Source organism: Anser cygnoides, chromosome 3, assembly GCF_040182565.1.
Source record: "Anser cygnoides isolate HZ-2024a breed goose chromosome 3, Taihu_goose_T2T_genome, whole genome shotgun sequence".
NCBI lineage: Eukaryota > Metazoa > Chordata > Aves > Anseriformes > Anatidae > Anser > Anser cygnoides.
The window spans coordinates 83274214-83293635 of record NC_089875.1 but is presented as its reverse complement, the minus strand read 5'-3'; the positions used below and the strand labels follow the sequence as shown (position 1 = coordinate 83293635).

The window sequence follows — 19422 nt, the reverse complement described above, 5'->3', positions numbered from 1 at the left end:
CATAGATGTGTTGTGAAACTTAATGCATATGTAATATTTTAGGAGATAAAAGAGAACTGAGTGAACAAATTGGACGAAGTTAGATTTGGGCAGGCATGCCCCTAACTTCTGGCGCCTAATAAAGCACCTTCATATAATCACTTTGTGGATTATGTGTCTTCATGAATGCTAACAACAGGACTTCTATCTACTTGATGAAATGACTCCCTCCCTTCCACTCCATACAAGAGAGACTTGGAAGGAGGCCATCAGAGGGCCAACAAGGTGATCGAGGGACCAGAGCTCCCCTCCTATGCAGAGAAGCTGAGTGAGTTGGGACTGCTCAGCCTGGAGAAGAGCAGGGATCTTCTCAATGTACATAAATGCCTGAAGGGAGGGTGTAAAGACAGCAGAGCCAGGCTCATCCCAGTGGTGCCTGGTGCCAGGACAAGAGGCAATGGGCACAAGCTGAAACGTGGGAGGTTCTGTCTGAGCAATGGGAAGCACTTCTGTGCTGTGTGGTCACTGAACACCGGCACAGGCTGCCCAGAGAGGTGGTGGAGTCACCTCCGTGGAGATGTTCAGAAGCCACCTGGACATGGTCCTGGGCAGCCTGCTCTGGGTGTCCATGTGGGAACGGGGCAGATGGCCAACCTCGGCCATTCTGGGACTGTGAAATAAAGGAACTGTCTGAGGGACAAATATGATGATGAGAGACAAAAAGTCTGAGAGACAGCAGCAAAGCTCCAGGCACGCCTCGGACGCCCGTAATGGCCGGCGGCCCCCGAGCCCCAGAGAGAACTACATTTCCCAGCGCCCCTTGCGGCACGGCAGAGCCCATAAAAGGCGGGGCAGCGGCGGGCGGCGCAGCGTCTGCTCGGCAGGTGCGCGTGGCGTGACAGTTGGGGGCCGTTAGGAGCCGTTGGCAGCCGTTAGGAACCGTTAGGAGCCGTCAGGAGCCGTCGGAGCCCGATGAGGCCGCAGGAGGCGTTGCTGGAGGAGCTGAAGCAGCGGGCGTGCGAGGGCGTGGAGCTGAACGCGGCGCGGCTGGGCGCCCTGAGCCGCAGCATCTGGAGCCGGCCGGAGCTGGCCTACGAGGAGCACCACGCTCACGACGCCCTCACCGGCTTCTTCGCCAGCGGGGAGCTGCCGGGCGCCGCCTGGGCCGTGCGGCCCCGCTACAAGCTGGGCACGGCCTTCCGCGCCGAGTGGGGCACCGCCGGGCCGCGGGGGCCCCGCGCCCCGCTCCGCCTCGCCTTCCTCTGCGAGTACGACGCGCTGCCCGGCATCGGGCACGCCTGCGGGCACAACCTCATCGCCGAGGTGGGGGCTGCCGCCGCGCTGGGGCTCAAGGCCGCCCTGGAGAGCCTGCCGCAGCCTGCTCCCGTCGCCGTGCAGGTGAGAGCCCTCCCGAGGGCCGAGGCTTCGTGCCCGGGCTGTGCCGACCCTGACTCTGTGTGTTTCTGCTGCAGATCGCCGTGCTGGGGACGCCTGCGGAGGAGCAAGGAGGTGGCAAAATAGACCTGATAAACGCTGGGGCGTTTGATGACCTGGATGTGGTGTTTATGGCGCACCCCTCGCAGGAAAATGCTGCATATCTGCCTGATGTGGCTGAGCACGAGTGAGTGAGCGGGTTCACGTGGAAAGGGTTGTCTTGCTGTGTTGTCTTTGGTTCCTGTCCCCGAACAGGGTTGCTGCTTGGAAGAGGCTGTACGTAGGCAGGGGACCTCACAGGTGCCCTCCAGACAAGGTATTTGCAGTCAGCTGAGGAGCCATGACCCTGTTCTGGACACTGAGCAGTGCAAAGTGCAGCGTTCAGCATGGCATTCAGATAGTTGGCTGCTCAGGGATAATCTTGTGTCCCCCAAATCTGTTTTCTCTTCCGATATTTCTGGGCATTTCTTATACATGCATGTGATAATTGGGACATCTCATTGATTGTAGTTTCTTGCTTTCCTGGATATCAGGGCATGTAGTTCTCTGTATGTTTTATTTTAGTCAGCCGTGGAAGTGTTTGTTTTTTCTCACTTTTGGAAACAGCTAACCAGCAAAGCCTGACTGCTTTTTGGGTCCTGATTAATTTTCAGCCTAAATTTAATTATGGCCATTCTGTATCTTTTAACTCTAACATCAGCTTTGTCTTTGCCCAAATTATTTCCTGGCATTACCTCATGTGTACCCCCAGTGTATGTGTAGGCAGCAGCCTTACCCTCACTCCACTTTTTTTTGTCAGATAGCTCTATGGGGACATGGCCTTGCCATCTTTTCATTAGCTCTAGTGTTTATTCTGTGCTCGTTCTTCATTTGTATTCAGGGAGACTTGTCTTGAAGTGCTGCTTGCTGGATGTTCCTAACCAGAATTGTTCACAGTTCTGCCAGGGGAATTCAGTTAGACCTTACTGAGCTAATGCTGGAGCCACAGTCTCTCGTTTCCTGGAAATCTCAGCAGAAATGCACCTTAGAGGGATTTGACTTTCAGCAGACTAGTGCCTTATTCCATAGACAGCTAATGAACTTTCCTCTTAAGTCATTTTCAAGCAAGCAATTTGCAAAGAAATGCTTAGTCTGGAACTGCATGATTTCTAAAGTATTTTTGAGTTTAATTCTGTTCTTGCTATGTTGGTCTGCAGGGTCATGCCGTTCTTCCGGTATTTTAAACCTCTTCTGTTTTCATAGGGTCCCAGCAGTAGTCTTGCCAGCAGTTTTTGTTAGTACACTTTATTCCACAGTTACTAGTGATGCTCGATCCAAAGGACCGAACCTGCAGGGACTCCACTAGTAACTTCCCTCCAGTGCAAAGGAGTTTTTGTGTTGTGTGTTTTTTACAAGTATTGCATTGGGTTCTGTAATGAAACGCGTGACCTTCCAGATGCCTACGTGCTTGATGTTATTGGTCATTTTAATTTTGCCAGTGTTCTTCCTGGTGAATAATTTACCTCAGTTACTGCTTAGTTTTATGATAAAAATTGACAGTTTTATGGTAAAAATTGTCAAAAAGTTGACAAGAACTAGTCTTCTTTCCATAGTTAGCCCTCTCTTATTTGCCTTCATTGTTCATATAAAGAATCTTAACTACTTATTGCAGTGTCCTTTTGAGATTTTGCTTGGCTTTTGGTTGCTGTCTCTTAACACTATAATCGTCAAACTACAGTCTTCATGGATATGTTTGTCTTTGTGTTCATTTTATCTCTTGTAGTGGCCTTTTTTGATTTATACAGTAAGATTTAGGGATCTCCCTTCAGAGGTGATAGTCTACTGCTGGATACAAGTTGTAGATAGCCTTTAAACCTTGAATATGGAGGAGGCATGGAATTGAAGCACTGAGTGAAAGAGCTTGCTACCTCCAAAAGCTTGAAATACTCAGCTTATGCCATGATTTATATAATAATGAGATTCCAGAGGTACAAAGACTGTTTTCATGCATTGCATTTGGTCTTTCAGTTCCCAAGGAATTTAAGGATTACTGATCACTGTGTTATTTGTTTTACTGTATCTGCAAACTCTGAATTTGGCATCTCGTGCCTGAACCCAAAATAACATATTGGGATAACTGTTGTGCATATGTACCATAATTTGCCAATTCTTAGTCACTCTTCACCTAATCAGCCTACTTTTTTTGTTGGTCAAACAGGATCCATGTTGTTCTGCTGATGTTCATGAATTTGTTCAGGGTTGTATTATTCACCAAAATGTGTTTTTATTCTGAACATGACACTTACGTAGCAATAGAGGCTACAAGAAAATGAATGTTGAAAGAACAATTTTTGTTAAGCAGCCCATGTTTCTTGTGGACAAAAACGATTGCAACATGACTTTCTGCTTTGTCTCCTCTCCATTTTTTTGGAGAATAGCCAGGGATCTGTCCTGCCTTCTTTGCAAGTTGATTTGAGGGACCACAATCTAATGCTTGGGGTGTTAATGGACAAGTTTTCTTGATTACATATATGATAATTGTAATTAAAACTCAACAGATTCCCTTGGAGGACAAGGGAGGAAGGAAAGGGACATTACAAAACCTTAATTTGGATTGCAGACAGTAATCTCTGAGGGAGAGTTTTTCTGCTGCAAGTGTGGACTCCATTGTGTCCCTCTTTGCTCTCCAGTATTTCAGTACAGCTACGGACTTACAGCTGTGGCACGGCTCGGGACATGAGGGGTCAGTTCGGGATAAGCAAGTGGCTAAGTTGGTGTCTGTGCGAGGCGGGGACAGCCCAGCTGGGCTGTGCCTGGCTGGGTGAGAGCCAAGTGGTGTGTCTTGGAGGAGACTGAGGTCCTGAGGATGGAGCGTTATATGTACAGGACTTGGTTTTGAGATCAAACCTGTTAAGTTAAAATCTTTAGGATTGATTAAAAACTAGTATTTGCACTTGATAAATGGTAATACTTTAGATAGATATAAGTATTTAGTAGTTGCCTCTTGTAATGAGTTTGCATGTAATTCAAAACACCAAATAAATTACTTTGTAAGCCTACGAAGTGACACTCATAAGAATTCATGCTTGGCTTCATCTTACTGGATATGTGTAGGTACAGTATTTTGAGTTTTACAGCTTCTGCACTAGATTTCTCTATCTTTGCAAGCATTTATTTCTACCAGCATTTCTTGAGGTGTGCAGGGAAAGAACATCTTTGAGGTAGCATGGTAATGTATATTTTATATGCTAGGTTGTACTTCTACTACACTTAAAACTTTTTTTTAGACATGGGTTATATGTGATCTTACTAATGTGCTTTTGCTGTCTTATGCAGCACACATCTAAAAGTTTGGCAAGAATTAGGACAATCAACTTCTAATTTTGAATCGGAGAAAAGTTTATTATCCTCTGAGAAGAATATTAGTAGCTTTGTCTCAGAATAGGCAGGCAGATATGGAAAAGTAGAGACATTTAATTAGTATCTGAAGCCTTCAATCCATGGAAAAGGCTGTACATTATGGGAACTCTTTCGCCCAGTTAGTTCTTTGTTGTCTCATTCCACTGGTTTTCTAGAAATATTTCAGGACCATCCTGCACTCAAATACAGCTTAGCTTTGCAACAGTGTAGTGCTAGGTAAATTGTTTGGTGTTCTGCTGCACATAAGTTAAGTAAGATTGTGTGAACAAAAGGAACTTTGTATTTTAGAGGGTTTTTAAGTAAATGAATAGCAAGTAAGCAATGCCTTTTATTTCCTAGCGTGACTGTGAAATACTATGGAAAAGCTTCTCATGCTGCTGCTTATCCTTGGGAAGGAGTTAATGCATTAGATGCTGCTGTTCTTGCATACAACAATCTGTCTGTTTTAAGACAGCAAATGAAACCAACCTGGAGAGTTCATGGTGAGACCTTCATTAAATCTGACGTCCAGCACGTAAGACCTTAGGCTGTTCAAATACTAACTTATGAAATCCCACAATTTAAAATACTGCATTATTGCATTAAATTACTAGTGTCACCTCAAATATTATGAAATTGCACTATTTAATTTAAGTAGTTTGTCTGTAATTTTTACAATCACGTTGGTGTCAGAAATAACTGCTGGAAATGGACTTACGGGTCAGCTTCAAAAGCAGACACTGGTATGTAAGTAGATACTAGACAAATCTTAAGTCTTTGCACCTGATGTTGCCGTTCAGAACGAAACAGCGAAGTTTTTGTTACAGGGCTTTGAATTCCTTAAAGCCAACGTATGCCTTTTTGCACAGGCATAAGATTAAATGCTTCTAAAAAATGATTACTTTCTGCACCATTTTTCTAGTAGGCATTCCATTAATTAGAAGTAATTTATGTTGACATTTATGTAAAGGTATAGCGGTCCTGTGACTGAAATTTATTTGCTGAAGTGCTAAAAACAAGTAATGGCAGGAGTCTATAGTTGTGAATAGTGGGTCAGTCAGATGTGCACTGGATTCTATTATTTAATACCTAGTAGAGCTTCAGGTAGAAATGTGTGTTCCTCCTGTAGTAAGATATGTTAACCATTAAGCTTAACTTACCTTGAATACCTTGCATTTCTTTTTGCATGGTGAGAAAGTTGCAGAAGTTTAGGTGGAAGCTGCCCATTAGCTGTAGACACAGATTTCCCTTGCTGCACCCAACACAGCTTTTTCAAAGTTGTTAAATTAAGAAATTATTAAATTAAGAAATACGGCCATTTCTAAAAAGATTTGAGAATGTAGAACTGTTTATTTGGAAATTTCGCTATGAACTATGACACTTCTAGGAGTCCTGAGCTAATGATCATTGTGTCTTGGTTGCTTGTGCCATGTAATACTTGTGCATATTTCTCTCCAGGATATCAAAATGGAATCAGGGAGCCCAAATCCTTCTCACTGTAGATGAATATATCCTTGCAGTTCTGCTGTGCAGCTTGCCCAAATGAACTTCCTACAGAGGGCACAGCCTTAGCTCTGTCCTATTGCTCTGTGGGAGACAAGGCATACAATTACAGGCTTGGGTGTATGAAACTCATGTTGCAGGTTTAAGATTGGAGTTGAAGGTGTCCAAGTCTATCGGATTTGAGCCTAAAATGGCAGATTCTTCTCAGTTTCTAAAGGCCACATGGGTAATATAGGCAAAAACTATATAAACAAACCGTGTTAGGGGTAGCACTTCCTGAACTACAGTGAAACTTAAATTGCTGTGTTGATACAACTGCTGCCATAAACTTGATTTTCAAACTGGAAATATTTAAAATGCTTCTGGAAAGATACAAGCAATGAGAATGGTGTTTAATTTTAGGAACGCTTCACTTACAGCAGTGTTGGAGGTCTCGTGTTGCAGGCTTCAGTAACATCACTAGTTGTCTTAAGTGCTCCTAAAAATCTTCGTCTTAACCCACTAACAAGCACTGGAATAGTTTCCATTATTTCACGTCTAGAATCTCTGAGCAGTGGTTAATGTAAATGAACAATGTTATTGTGAGTTTGTCTAATATTTGATAGGTTTATCTCTTTTCCACTTCCAAGTAAATGTTGCCCCTTGAAAACAGGAATTGAGATTTTTTTCCTTTCAAGCAGCATTAAACAGGTTGCAAAAAAGAAGTTCCAGGTAGGAGCCGGATTCCATCTGTAAGACAGCCTACTTCTTAAGATCTCTCCAATCAGTATTGCATATCTATATTTAAGAAACTGCATGCTGTTAGACTCCGTCCGGTTCTGTTCACAAGTGCATTGAAGACGGGGAAGCTGTTTGCTCATTAAGCAACTTGTTTTGAGCAAATGTCATGTCACGTAGTTTCGTGTGATTGCTTATTTGCTGCCTTGCTGGTTCCCTTCTTGTGATGTCTGTCCATCTCACCTGAGCTGTTCCTTTTACGGACCAGTACTGAGTGGTGTTTGATTCAGTGCTCTGTTTATTTTGTATTCAAGACAATAAAGCTTCACTTGAAGGGGTGGGAGTTCCTAGTCTTTATAGACTTTTATAGACTTTCTGTACCAAAGGTAAATATTAGTTGCCCATTTGCATTCTGATAGCGCTGTCTTTCCAGGCTTCAGTGACACACATCAAAATTACCCATCAGTAATTTTGTGCAGTATTTCCATTTAAAGCAGATAAGATAGTTTCTCAGGTTCTAGAGAAAACCGGTTATATTTGACATATATAAATTGAGGGTAGGAGACCTAGGAACAAAGGCAGCCTTTTGAAAGCAACTAGCTGTTACTGCATTAAAATCTAATGTGATACTGAGGTCTGCAACTTTTTATTGTTGAAATAGCTAAATGCTATGGTATTTTATGATAACGCCTCTGAGGCCATAATTGAAAACTATGTAGTTGCCGTGTTTCCTTGAGGGAGCACTTCACCCTTGAATAAAATTGTACATATAGTATACGCTGCAATATTCCAAAGAATTGGTGTGAGGAATCTAATGTACTTTGTCCCCTGGAGTAGACGCATTACTCCAGCATTGCAGACAAATGTAGCTTATTAAAATTTCTGTCCAGGCTGGCAAAAGAAGTTGGAAATAGCCTAGATGTGGAAGCCTTTAAAAGATGGAATCCAAGGTAGCCTTTATAACAGCTTTTTTTGTTGATGACAGCCAGATTACTTTACAACTGTGATGCATCGGATTCCAGGGGATTAATTATAAATGCTAGTTTGGTTTGTCTTTAGGCTCGTAACAGATGTCTAACCAAGGAATAGGATGAAATCACACTGGAAAGCATGTACGCATCCCACTTAATCCGATGTGGTGATGAAATTTTGTCCATGCGCTGTATTTTTGGCATTTTGTATTTCATGCTTAGCTGATGTTTTGGTTCTATCTGTATTTAGTTCAACTGAAGAGTTTCATGACAGGGATGAAGATCAAGCAGTTGGGTTTAACACTGTTAACATGGCTTTTCTCTTTCTGCAGGCATAATAAAAAATGGTGGTGTGAAACCTAACATTATTCCTTCTTACACTGAGCTGGAGTTTTACTTGCGTGCCCCATCAATGAAAGATCTTTCTGTTCTGACAGAGAAGGTTGAGAACTGCTTCAAAGCTGCAGCACTGGCCACAGGATGCAGAGTAAGTATGTATTCATGGTCCTGTGTTTCTGTTACACCGGAGATAAGATATTCCTTCTTCAGGCCCAGCATTTTTCTGCATGGTGTTTGGCTGAAAAAAATGTAAATGTCTGTGATACTGTGTGCTACTCAGTTGCTTTGTGTCCTGAAAGAAAGCTTTGGCTTACAAATAGGATGCAACAGAATCATGTAGGCTGAGAGAGACCACCAGAGGACATCTGGTCTTAACTCCCTTTTCAGAGCCCAGCCAGTTGGACCACACTGCTCAGGGCCACGGGGAGTTGTGACCACCTCCAGTCATGATATTCCACAAGCTCACTAGGCAGCCTGTTAGTGTTCTGTCCAGCTCATGGTAAACAAGATTTTCCTGATGTTTATATTGTGATGACTGAGTGCTTGAGTGGGTTTCTCAGAGATTGTGTAGTCTCTGTATTCAGGATAAAAAGTAGTATTCTGGACGTGGTCCTGGGCAACCAGCTCTAGGCTGCCCTTCTTCAGTGGGGAGGGGGTGGACAAGATGACCTCCAGAGGGACCCTCCAGCCTTAACTGTTCTGTGATTCTGTTCTTTCCATAAGAATTTCCTCTTTCTTCTCATTGTATCACTGGGCATCTATAAAAAGTCTGGTTCTGCCTCCTCTGTACTTTCCCCATCTGGTAGCTGTAGACAGCAGTAGGATCTCCCCTTAACCACCTTTTCTGAAAGCTCAACAAACCCAACTCTTTCAGCCTTTCCTTGTCTGTCATGGTGTCCAACACCCTAGCTATCTTGGTGGCCATCCCCTAGACTTGCTGCAGTCTTGAGACAAGGAGCACGAAACCGAGCAGAGTACACCAGATCTGATCTTACAAGAGTCAGAGAAGGGAAGAATTTTTTTCCTCACCCTGCTGGTTGGTGTTACTAATACAGCTCAGTTTGCGTTCGGTCCTGTTACCTCACAGGAACACTACTGCACCCTGTTCAACCTACTGTGTTTCCCAGCTAGTTGGCTCCTGGCCAGTACTGCTGCATGGGATGCTTTTCTCCTAGATGTGTAGGGCATCATACTTCAGTTTGTTGAAGTTCTTGAGGTTTCTGTCAGCCTGTTTTTATTTTTTGGCCTGTTGACATCCTTCTGAATAGTATATAGTTAACCCTTCAACTTATCGTCTGTTGCCTCTACCCTCCAGCTTTTCACCTGTTCCCCACTGGCTTGGTATAGTTGGCAAACTTGCTGAGTGCGCTGTTACTTGTTGTCTGTAACAGTAATAAACACTAAAACAGTAATGACACCAATATTCACTGCAAGAAGCCTGTAATAATTTGGATTTTTGTGCCACTGCTCATAACCCTTTAAATCTCAGTGTTCCATGTCTACCATGCCAGACATAGTCATAAAAAGCTAAGCGTGGTTATGCCCCATCTTCTTTTCAGTAAATCTATGCTGGATGTTACAACTGCCTCGTGGTTCTTGTGCCTGGGTATTGGACGTAGGGAGGATTTGCTTTGTAATCTCTCCAGGAACGTGAGGACAGGATGGTCTTACCAGCCAGTAATTTCCAAGGTCCTCCCTGCCCTTCAATATAAATGTCACTTTCAGCTCTTTCAGTCATCTGGAACATCCCTCTACTTCAGTGACATTTTGGAAATGATAGCTCCTTGATTGCAGTGCTGCTCCCTTCTCACTGAGCACCCTTGGATGCACCCACCTGGTCCCATGGACTGCTTCATAAACAAAAGGGCTGTGATTATTGGAACTGATCTAAATATAAAAACAGTAAAACAGAATTTGGTGGACGACTGAATTGCTTTTGACCTGACTTAATAGTACCTGCAGTGGAAATCATTAGAAGCTATTGCAGGTCATTTTTGTTTGCTGTTTGTGGAGATGCAGTCCATGAAGTCTGTGCTTCTGGAACTTGGCTGTCTAGTGCAAGCTTGACAGAAAACAAGCTGTTTTCATCAAGGCTAATGTTTGGCTGAATGTTACATTGCTGAAAGGAACTTTGCACTTACGTCCATTTTGATATGGGCCTGAAATAGGGACATGTGCTTAACTTTTCCAGTCCTTGTTTACATTAAACTGGCTTAGGTTGGAGAAAAATGTCTAATCCCCTGTTTCTTTTGACTAGGTGGAAATAAAAGGTGGTGAGAATGATTACTACAATGTGCTTCCAAATAAGAGCCTGGAGAAGGTTTACAAGGAGAATGGAAAGAAGCTTGGAATAGAGTTTATATCAGAAGACTCTATTTTGAACGGTTTGTCAGGTAACTCAATCTGTTTTTTTATTGTGACTTAAGGTTAGATTGATCAACTTCCAAGTGTATGAAATGATGGGTTAGAGTTAGGTTAAACAAAGCAGGTCAGAAGAAAAGGTTAAATTAAAAAAACTAAAGCAGCGTAAGAGGATCATACCTCTGGCCTGTGTTTGTGTGCTCTAGAAGCTCAGAAGTAGCCCCAGCACATGAGAAGCAGTAATCATGTTCTGATATTTTTGAAAATATTTCAAGTGAGAAACACTAAGACTTGGAATGAATTGAGGCTTGTCATACAGAGTCCTGCTTTATGTTATGAGTGCAGGTAAGATTGAGTTTTAAGAAACCTTGTTTAATAATATTGTCCAAGCTTACATATAAACAAATTTACTACCATCTAACTAAATTTTTTAATTTTTGAGGAGATTTTTAAGTGGAAGTGTAAGTATCTCAGTAACTAATCAAAACCTCTTTCCATTAACAGATAATTCTATGCTTCTAATTTTAGTTCACAAATTGAGCACATTGGTTTTCAAAAGGTTGTGATTCGAGTAGGTGCTCACTTCTGGGTCTTGACCGTGCTTCAAACTATTTCATTTTCTTGGTCTCTCAGACCTATAGTAATAGGAGGGTGAGTTCTTGAATGCCTAGGTGGGTTTCTCGTTACCTTTTTTCCTTCCTTGAATCTTCTTACAGGAGCTCTTTTAAGTATCAGCAGCACTTATAAGACTTTTATGGCTTTTACTACTGTTCATAACTTTATATATAAACATTTATAGGCTACTCATGTTAAATGTCTTTCTCTTTGGTTAGAAGGGAACAGTGATGCTCAGTAAAAATAGTTGTTCTTATTAGTTTAATTGTGTTATTAGTATCTTCTATATTAAATGCACATAATCTTTGGGCAGTTGAAATCTCTGTGTTTGGAGACAGTTCCCCTAACTTTTTGGAGGGGGGCCACAACATATCTAGTGTTATTTTGGTTGGTTTTCCTCTATTTGCTACTTCACTTCCAAATTAGGATAATATTTTCTCCAATTATTTTTGCGTGCGTTTAAAATCAGATTATAATTAAAAGCAGTTTTTTCTTCCTTCAGTGTGGTACAGTTAAGCTTTACTACTTTGCTCATTTAACCTAAGAACGGGGCTAATGTGAGGGACCTTACTTAGAACGTTTACTGTAGTGAAATTTTCTGGAGCTCTTTTGGTTGCTTCCCTCAAAGCATTGTACTAAGGGTTCAGGAGATCCTGAATATGAATACTGGGGATCCTTTCAGTGAACTTGGCAAAAACACCTACTTTTAATAGTGCTTTCCTAGGTAAGTTACTTGGTGGATTAAATATTAAACATTAACTTGCTTAAACTGAAGCTCCTTGTATGTCTGTCCTGTCCTTAAATTGCCTGTCAAATGTTAAAATATACTTGAGAAATTAAATTTTTATTGCATGCTGCTGTGGGCCTTTACTGACTTTTCTTTCTACAGCTTCTCCTGTGAATTCTTGTGGTGGGGGGGTCAGGAGTAATAAAGCGCAGTCTCCAGAGACAGAAGTGGAATTTCGTGTGCTGCAACCCTGTTTGGGGGAGGGTTGAGTGTTTTGTCTCATATTTTTCAAGACCTCTATTTCTGTTTAGTTTTCATATGGTTTTCGATGTTTTCTTTTAGGATATCAGTTTCTTCTGTTGAAAGGGAAGGAAGATAGCTCAGTTGCTTCTCCATGTCTGTGCAGCAGAAAAGTCGTTAACAGATGAGCGTACTCGCTGCCACCTCTACATGGGTATTAGTATCGGTCTGCTTACAGGTATCGCTCTAGGCAGCTAAGCATTGTGAAGAATTCCTTTAGTCTATCAAATCACACTGCCTCGTGTGTGCCTTGTGGCACGCTCCTCTCATTTTGCACGCAACTAGAATGGTGTGGCGGAATGAGGTAGCTTTGAGAAGGTGCCACGAGCTGTTCTTCGTGCTGGTAGATAGCTCTGCTTCAGGGTATTGATGACCTCCCAAAGCAGATGGCCTAGCCTTAGTTGAGGCACCCACACTTGTGGTAACTTTGATATTTTTAGTGTTCAGAGGTTTTGCTGGCGTCCTGTGGACAGGTTTGACATAGTTGATAAGGTGCCAGTATGTTTTGAAAATACGCTTTTGAAGTCTGGGGCTGAATATAAAGGCTTCCTGGAATCAGATGCATTTTCACCTCCTCTCATGGTTGTGGTAATAACTGGCTTCCATTATGTGCTCAGTGACCTGAATAGGCTTCAGCATCTGCTTCAGGATATTTTTTTGAGAGGCTGGAGTCCCCTGTACCTTTCTGTTGAAGATAGTGCATGAGTCTGTATATCGTATTGATAACTGTGCTATTATTCATGCTTCCAGATGGAAATCTGATCTGTAGATCTCTAGCAAGTATACAGTTCTGGATGTTTGTATGGAAACTATCGGGACATGCTGATAGGTTGTTACTAAGGGATTAACAGTTTTCTGATAGAGAGGAAGAATTGACTGTCACAATTTTATTAAAAACCATCTGAATTTTGACTTGGCAAACTCTTATCTTTTAAACCATCAATGCCTGTTTTAAATAACTTACATTCAGCAAAAATAACTTAGAACTGGTAGAAGGTTGGAGATGGACACAGTTGCAGGTGAATTAGATGATCAGTGCATCCCAGTTCTTGGAAACTTAGAGTGCTTCATTTGCTGGGTGAGAGCAGGGGAAAAAGCCAGCATAGTTTTTCCAGCACTGTGTGTATTAGGGCAAGTCAGCAACTCTTGGTTTAGTCTGGAGTAGGCAGAACTCGTAGACTTCGGGTTTGTCTTACCTGATTGACCAAAGAGTGTATGAATAGTACAGACTCCTGAAAATTTACTTCTTGCTGTTCTAAGAGTTGAATTCTCTTCAAATCCATATTGAATTTACGGGAAAATGTATTTTGGAAAAGCATTTCTGCTTCCATTTGTGCGCAGGCAGAGAAAATAGTAAGCTAGTATTATCCTTTTTGATCACAGAATGTAGTCTCTGTGGACTCACTTTGAATAACCATATGTTTCCATGTAAAATCTGTACTCTGCAACCAATTAATTGCTAAGTCTTAAGGCATAAGTGATATTTTTTCTACCATTTTACAAGGATGTCATGATATGGATACTACCTGATATGTTGTAAATAATCTTAAATCTTTGGAAGAGTCCTTTCATATGCTATCTCTAAAGAAAAAAAAAACATTCTGATTGACCTGAAAAAAGTTAATTGTGATCTGTTAGTTGGTCATCCCTTTTTACCCCCATATGAAACAAGGTCGTGTTACGCTTTCTGTGGTACCTGAATTTCACAATAACTGGTGTGTCGATTTCTCCAGCTTCTAAACATCTTCCTAACAGTAGGGGAGAACTTGACTTTAAATACTGAGTGGATTACCTGTTTGGCTTTAAAGTAACACAAAAACACTCAGGACATCGTTGTGGACTCTTGGATGACTTACTATGAGGGATCTATCACTTCTGGATGGCATCTTTAAGTGGATAGCGCAGTACTTTTGGATAGTTACTGTCCTACTGATAGTGCTTGTCAGGTATGAAAGAATAATTAAAATCTGCAGTGTTGCTGTCAAGATTTCTCTACATTTACAAAACACTCGTGTCTTGTTTGGAGTTCAGATCTGATCTTGTTTTTTCAAGAGTGCTTGTGCTGTCAATGTTTCCATAACTGAGAACAATCAAAACACACCAGAAAACAGTTGTCCTCAGTCTGTTTTTGTTTAAAGATTTTGTTCTTCAGAGTCTCTACCTCATGCGGAACATTTGCATACTGGTGAAAGGGGTAGCTGTTGGGCCTGGTTCTAGGGGCTGTACCAGGGTGTGAAATAGCTGGACTGCGCCAAACTCCAAGGCTTGGAGCTTTCATCTTTTCTGAATTACACCTTACTATCAGGAGGTGCTTGATGAAAATTTAACAGTAAATGGAGTAGGGACATGTTGATACCATTTCCTTGCAGTCCAGTGACAGATTAAGAAGCACGCTGGAGAGCAGCATCTGAAGATGGCTAGTTAGGAAAAACTTGGCTCTGATAGGGAATTTTTGTATGGATAATGAAAAATTAGAAATGCTTACATTTTAGTATTTGGGACAAAGGATATTTAGTTAAAATTATGGGATGGAAATTATGTCAATTATACATTTTCCTACAGCATTTAAAACTCTTCAGCACATACTGAGAATTTTCATGCTGCTTTTAGGTTCCACGGACTTTGGAAACGTTACCTTTGTAGTTCCTGGGCTTCATCCTTATTTTTATATTGGCTCTGATGCATTGAATCATACTGAGCAGTACACAGAAGCTGCAGGTAAGTAGAAGTGGGAAATAGAGGTTCACATTTGGAACCTGTAGGTGTTGTGGGGTCTGGCTGCTGACTCTTCACTGTGGTGTATTTAGAAACTAGATATTTGGAATTGCCCAAGATTAAAGCTTTCCCATGCTGCTGTGGTGTTCAGAGCTACTGTACAGTAAATGTGTAAAAGCGTAAGTAGATACAAAAGTGGCTGCATATAAAGGGCTATCTAGAAGTGCAGTAGCTTTCCTTGAGCATTACGAGATCTGAGCTGAATGTGGACCCTGAAACAATTGACTTAGCTTTTCTCTGCAGCTCTGCAACTGACAATTTCTGTAACTTCTATTTTTGTATTTAAGATTAAATGTATATGAGAAAGATGATCCACTCCTTATACTAAAAGTCAGAGTTCTCTTCAGTATACTGTCTACTCCAAAGAAATTAGAAGTGTTAGCCCTGGCAGCATATTTTTGAAGAGTTTCTAAACATGAGTCAAAAGGTAGCAATTTTTACTCCTAAAGCACAGTGCTCTGCAAATAAAGATAACATCTTAAAACTGTTTTCTAAAAAGAGAAGTGTGAACATTTGCTTTCCTGTTTTCCATTTTGTTTACCTCAGTAATCGAAAGTTAAGCACCTGCATGTGAAAAATTGTTTTGAGGCATCAGAAGATAGTCACGCTTAGTGCAGCTAGATTTTTGGGAATCTGTTCTTGTAATTGAAACTCCAGGATCTTATTTCATAAAATATGCTTTATGTGGTGCTCTAGTGGTTTGCATCTAATATTAGTAATGTGGCTTGAAATTTCTCTTGCTTTTTTTCCATAGGGTCCCAGAATGCTCAGTTCTATGCTTTGCGCACAGCAAAAGCTTTGGCAATGACAGCACTCGATGTCATTTTCAAGCCAGATCTTTTAGAACAAGTCAGGGAAGACTTTAGACAAGTGAAGCTAAAAGAAGAGGGGCAACTAAATCCAGCAGAACCTGGCAAAGGATCTGGTGTTGACACAGGAGCATGTGCATCACGCTAAGCTTCATTGAACATCTCAACAAGGGTGACTTAATGGAGACACTATTTGAATCCCAGGAGGGGTTGGGTAGGGAAGAAATGTTGATTTTCTCCTGTGCTTTAGGGACTTTAGGAGAATCAAATAGAATCACTGCTTTCAAAAACGTGCACTTCCATGTAGCTGTAATGTTTGCTGTACTCAGTGTTGTGATAAATTTCAGAGAGATCTCATATGTTGTCTTTCAATTGCAGTGTTGAATAAATGATGGATCCCTGTAAGTGATTTTAGATCCCTCTTTGGGATTCCTGAGTGGGTTTTTAGATCCCTAGAAGTGATTTTCTCTGCAATAGTATTATTCCTTATACGTAAATACAGCATTTACTTGGAAGCTTCTAAAATAAGTATTATTCAATCTGATCACAGGCTGATTCTGACCTATGAAGCATTTCTGTCTGGCCTTTTCTTGGGGCAAGACAGACTTTTAAAGCCTGAGCTGGTTTCAGTGGAGAGAAGGGTATACGTTTGGAAGCATGCCTGTTTTTGATGATAGTGGCTTCTACTGATGGAAGAGAACTGTTTGTATAGGAACAGGATCTGTGAAGGTTGACTGTCCCGAAAAGCATTGACCACCTTCCTGATAAATTTCGGGAGGTATTGTGGAGGGGTCATCCAAAAAAAACCAGTAAGCAACTAAATATATTTGTTTAACACTAGCTTAAATGTGTTGAAGTTCTAGTCTAGGGCGTAAGGTGTTGCACTAGCTTAACTGATCTAAAGAAAGTGTATAAATGTAGCTAAACCACTGGAAGTGCTTTTCTTAAAAAGATGCAAGTGTGGTACCATGGTACTAATTAAGGTAACCTTAACTTGCTGTGTGCAAGCTCCTACAGTAAGCTCTGAGAAGCTTGCACTGAGGATTGCTTGAGCAGTAACTGGCTTCTCAAAACTGCTCCTGTATCCTAAGTATCAGATCTGTTCAGTCTTTCCAGTTGTCCTTTCTGTGTGGTGTGTGGTTAGCGTGTTTAATCCTTTTACTTCCCAGAGAAATTAAAACAGGAAGTCTTAGTTAGTTGGTGTTCCCTGTATGAAGACCGGTCAGGAGTTTTTTTAGTTGGCTCATTAAAGGATCATATGAATAAATAGAGAAACTGGTTTTTGATCTGATACAAATTACTGAGAATAATGGACAGGCTGAATGAAAAGCAGCGTACTGGCTAACATTTTCCTAAACATAGCTGTTATAGTAAGCTTCTGAAAAAAAAAAAGGCAAACTATACCCCAAGAAGTCAACATACCCAAAATAATGTCAGAAACATTGTTTGTAACAGCACAGATCCTCTAAATGGTAAACTTTAGAAGTCTAATCTGAATTTATACTTTATTAATTACTAAACTCTCTTTCTAATTTCAAAAGAGAGATCCTTTAGTTAAACTGTTCATTCCCTCTGCATTTCTGTTTCTTTGTTACTTTTCTATTTTTGAGTTGGAATGGTTGGGATCCCAGTGACAGGAATATGTGCAGCACTGTTGTGCAAGCTGATGTGAGTACTGCCTGCTCACTTCTCTGTCCAGATAGCTGTTGGTTGCATCATGTCCAAGATCGTTAAACATCTCTGTAATAAAAGCACATCCTAACTTTGTTGCAATCGTTGTTGAAATTAAAACTGTTTGATGTACTGATTAAAATGAATTTATACCAATAAAACAATGCAGTTGTAACTATTTGTCTTGTCCTGTGATTAATACTGGGGTACTGCATTAGTTCATTTGAATATCATGTTTAATTTTCTCTAGTTTGGTATAATTCTGTAAGAGCAAGGTATTTTTTTGAGCTTTCCATTTCCATTTTGGCCATTGGCAAATGGCTTTTTTTTTTTTTTTGGAGGGGTATAATGCTGCTCTTCAAATACGATGATAGTCTTTATGATCTTTGGGCTGTTTCCACTTTTTAAACTTAATGAAATTCCTAGATTCATACGAAACTTGTTTGGGATGGCTCTCCAGATGATCCCAGGCTGTACCTGGCCCAGCCTCCAGGTTGAAGTGGGAGGTGGTACTCAGTGCTAGATCAGGTTAGCTTGGCTTCATCTGCTGAATCCTGAGGCCTGTGGGCCTCTGCAGTGCACTATTGGCCTTGCTCATGCCTCAGGAGGGTTCGCAGCACTGGGTAGAAAAGGGAAAGGTTGTAGGAAAGGTTGGGAACTGTAGAATACTGTACTTTCGCACACAGGCAAGAAAAGCATTTCTGCTGTAGGTTTGTACTGTTTGGCATTTAGCGGTTGGTGCAGCAGAAGTATTGCAAATCCAATAAAACAGGTTCAGAGGAGGCAGTGTTTTTTCAAGAATCAGATACAGTAAATCCTTCAAATTGAAGGCATGTACCTGTGTGGCTGTCTGGATTTTATTCTAAATTTTTACTAACAAGTAGTTCTGTAAGTTACTTTTTTATATGGGTGCCATAAATAATGACAGACCCATTTGGATGTGTCGTTATTTTCTGAATACAAGTGTGCTATTACCCATGCCTCAGCAGCAAGCAGTGCTTATGTAAACCAAGGCTTTAGATTTAAGAGAGAAGGTGGGAGGCAAAGTTCCCTTCGAAATTACTTTTGCCGAGGAATATACGGCTCAGAAATAACAGGTCAGTACAGGTGAAGTACCCCAAGCAACTTCTGAAGCCCATGAAGGCACTTTCACCTTTCTTTTACTTGTAACAAAATTTAAAGCAGCAGCTGTAGAGACAGCTGTAGAGTTTAAGGTGGTTTTTTTTGTGGAAATATTTTTGCAACCCACCAGTTCTTTCGCTACACTGAAATGTTGACTGCATTTGCTTAGAAATGTTAGATATACTAATCCTGAGGTTTGTATGCATACCTCTGATTCCCAAGTATTTGCAAAGATTTCCTTAAGCTGGCTTTTAATATCAAAAACTCATTTTCTGTAGATGTGTGATAGTGTATATAAACCAAATAGCTTCTGTAAAACATAATAAACAAATGCTTGCTAAGGAAATGTTCACAGTGGATGATACTATTAGCTTTGTAATCGTTATGGCTTAAAGAAAAACTATGAAAGGGTTTTTGTGAGTTGCTTGTTATCCAGAAGAATTCATAAAACTTGGAACACTGGATTTGTGACATCCAGACATCCTTCAAACCAAGTTTAGGATTAAATAATCTTTAAAAAGAAGTAAATTTATATGATATCCTGTCTTTCCCTAATGGTTAATATTTCCTGGTCCTGAAAGCAGCAGCCTTCCACAAAGCCTTTGTCTGCCAGCCTGTCTGGTTCTTCGTTGCCAGCACCCACATTTCGTTGCTTTTATTAGCGGGGTTTCCTCACCTCCATTTGCCAGCCTGGCAAGATTGCGGTGTGCCACTGTGGCAT

General features: G+C 41.2%; 1 protein-coding gene across 3 annotated transcripts; it reads left to right on the top strand.

Annotated features, from left to right (window-relative positions):
* Positions 1-835: 835 nt before the first annotated feature.
* Positions 836-17757, top strand: PM20D2 (peptidase M20 domain containing 2). Of its 3 annotated transcripts, XR_010830467.1 has the most exons (8): positions 836-1377; positions 1452-1600; positions 5152-5294; positions 8315-8469; positions 10579-10714; positions 12367-12502; positions 14935-15042; positions 15854-15872. XR_010830467.1 is itself a non-coding variant. In XM_066994541.1 (7 exons), exons 1-7 carry the CDS (start codon positions 952-954, stop codon positions 16054-16056), a joined length of 1320 nt encoding a protein of 439 aa, XP_066850642.1. In that variant the 5' UTR covers positions 843-951; the 3' UTR covers positions 16057-17757. The 3 variants fall into 3 exon arrangements, 1 of the variants encoding a protein (XP_066850642.1); XR_010830466.1 differs by having other exon boundaries at positions 837-1377; positions 12367-15042; positions 15854-15991; XM_066994541.1 differs by lacking the exon at positions 12367-12502 and having other exon boundaries at positions 843-1377; positions 15854-17757.
* The last annotated feature ends 1665 nt before the right edge of the window (positions 17758-19422 follow it).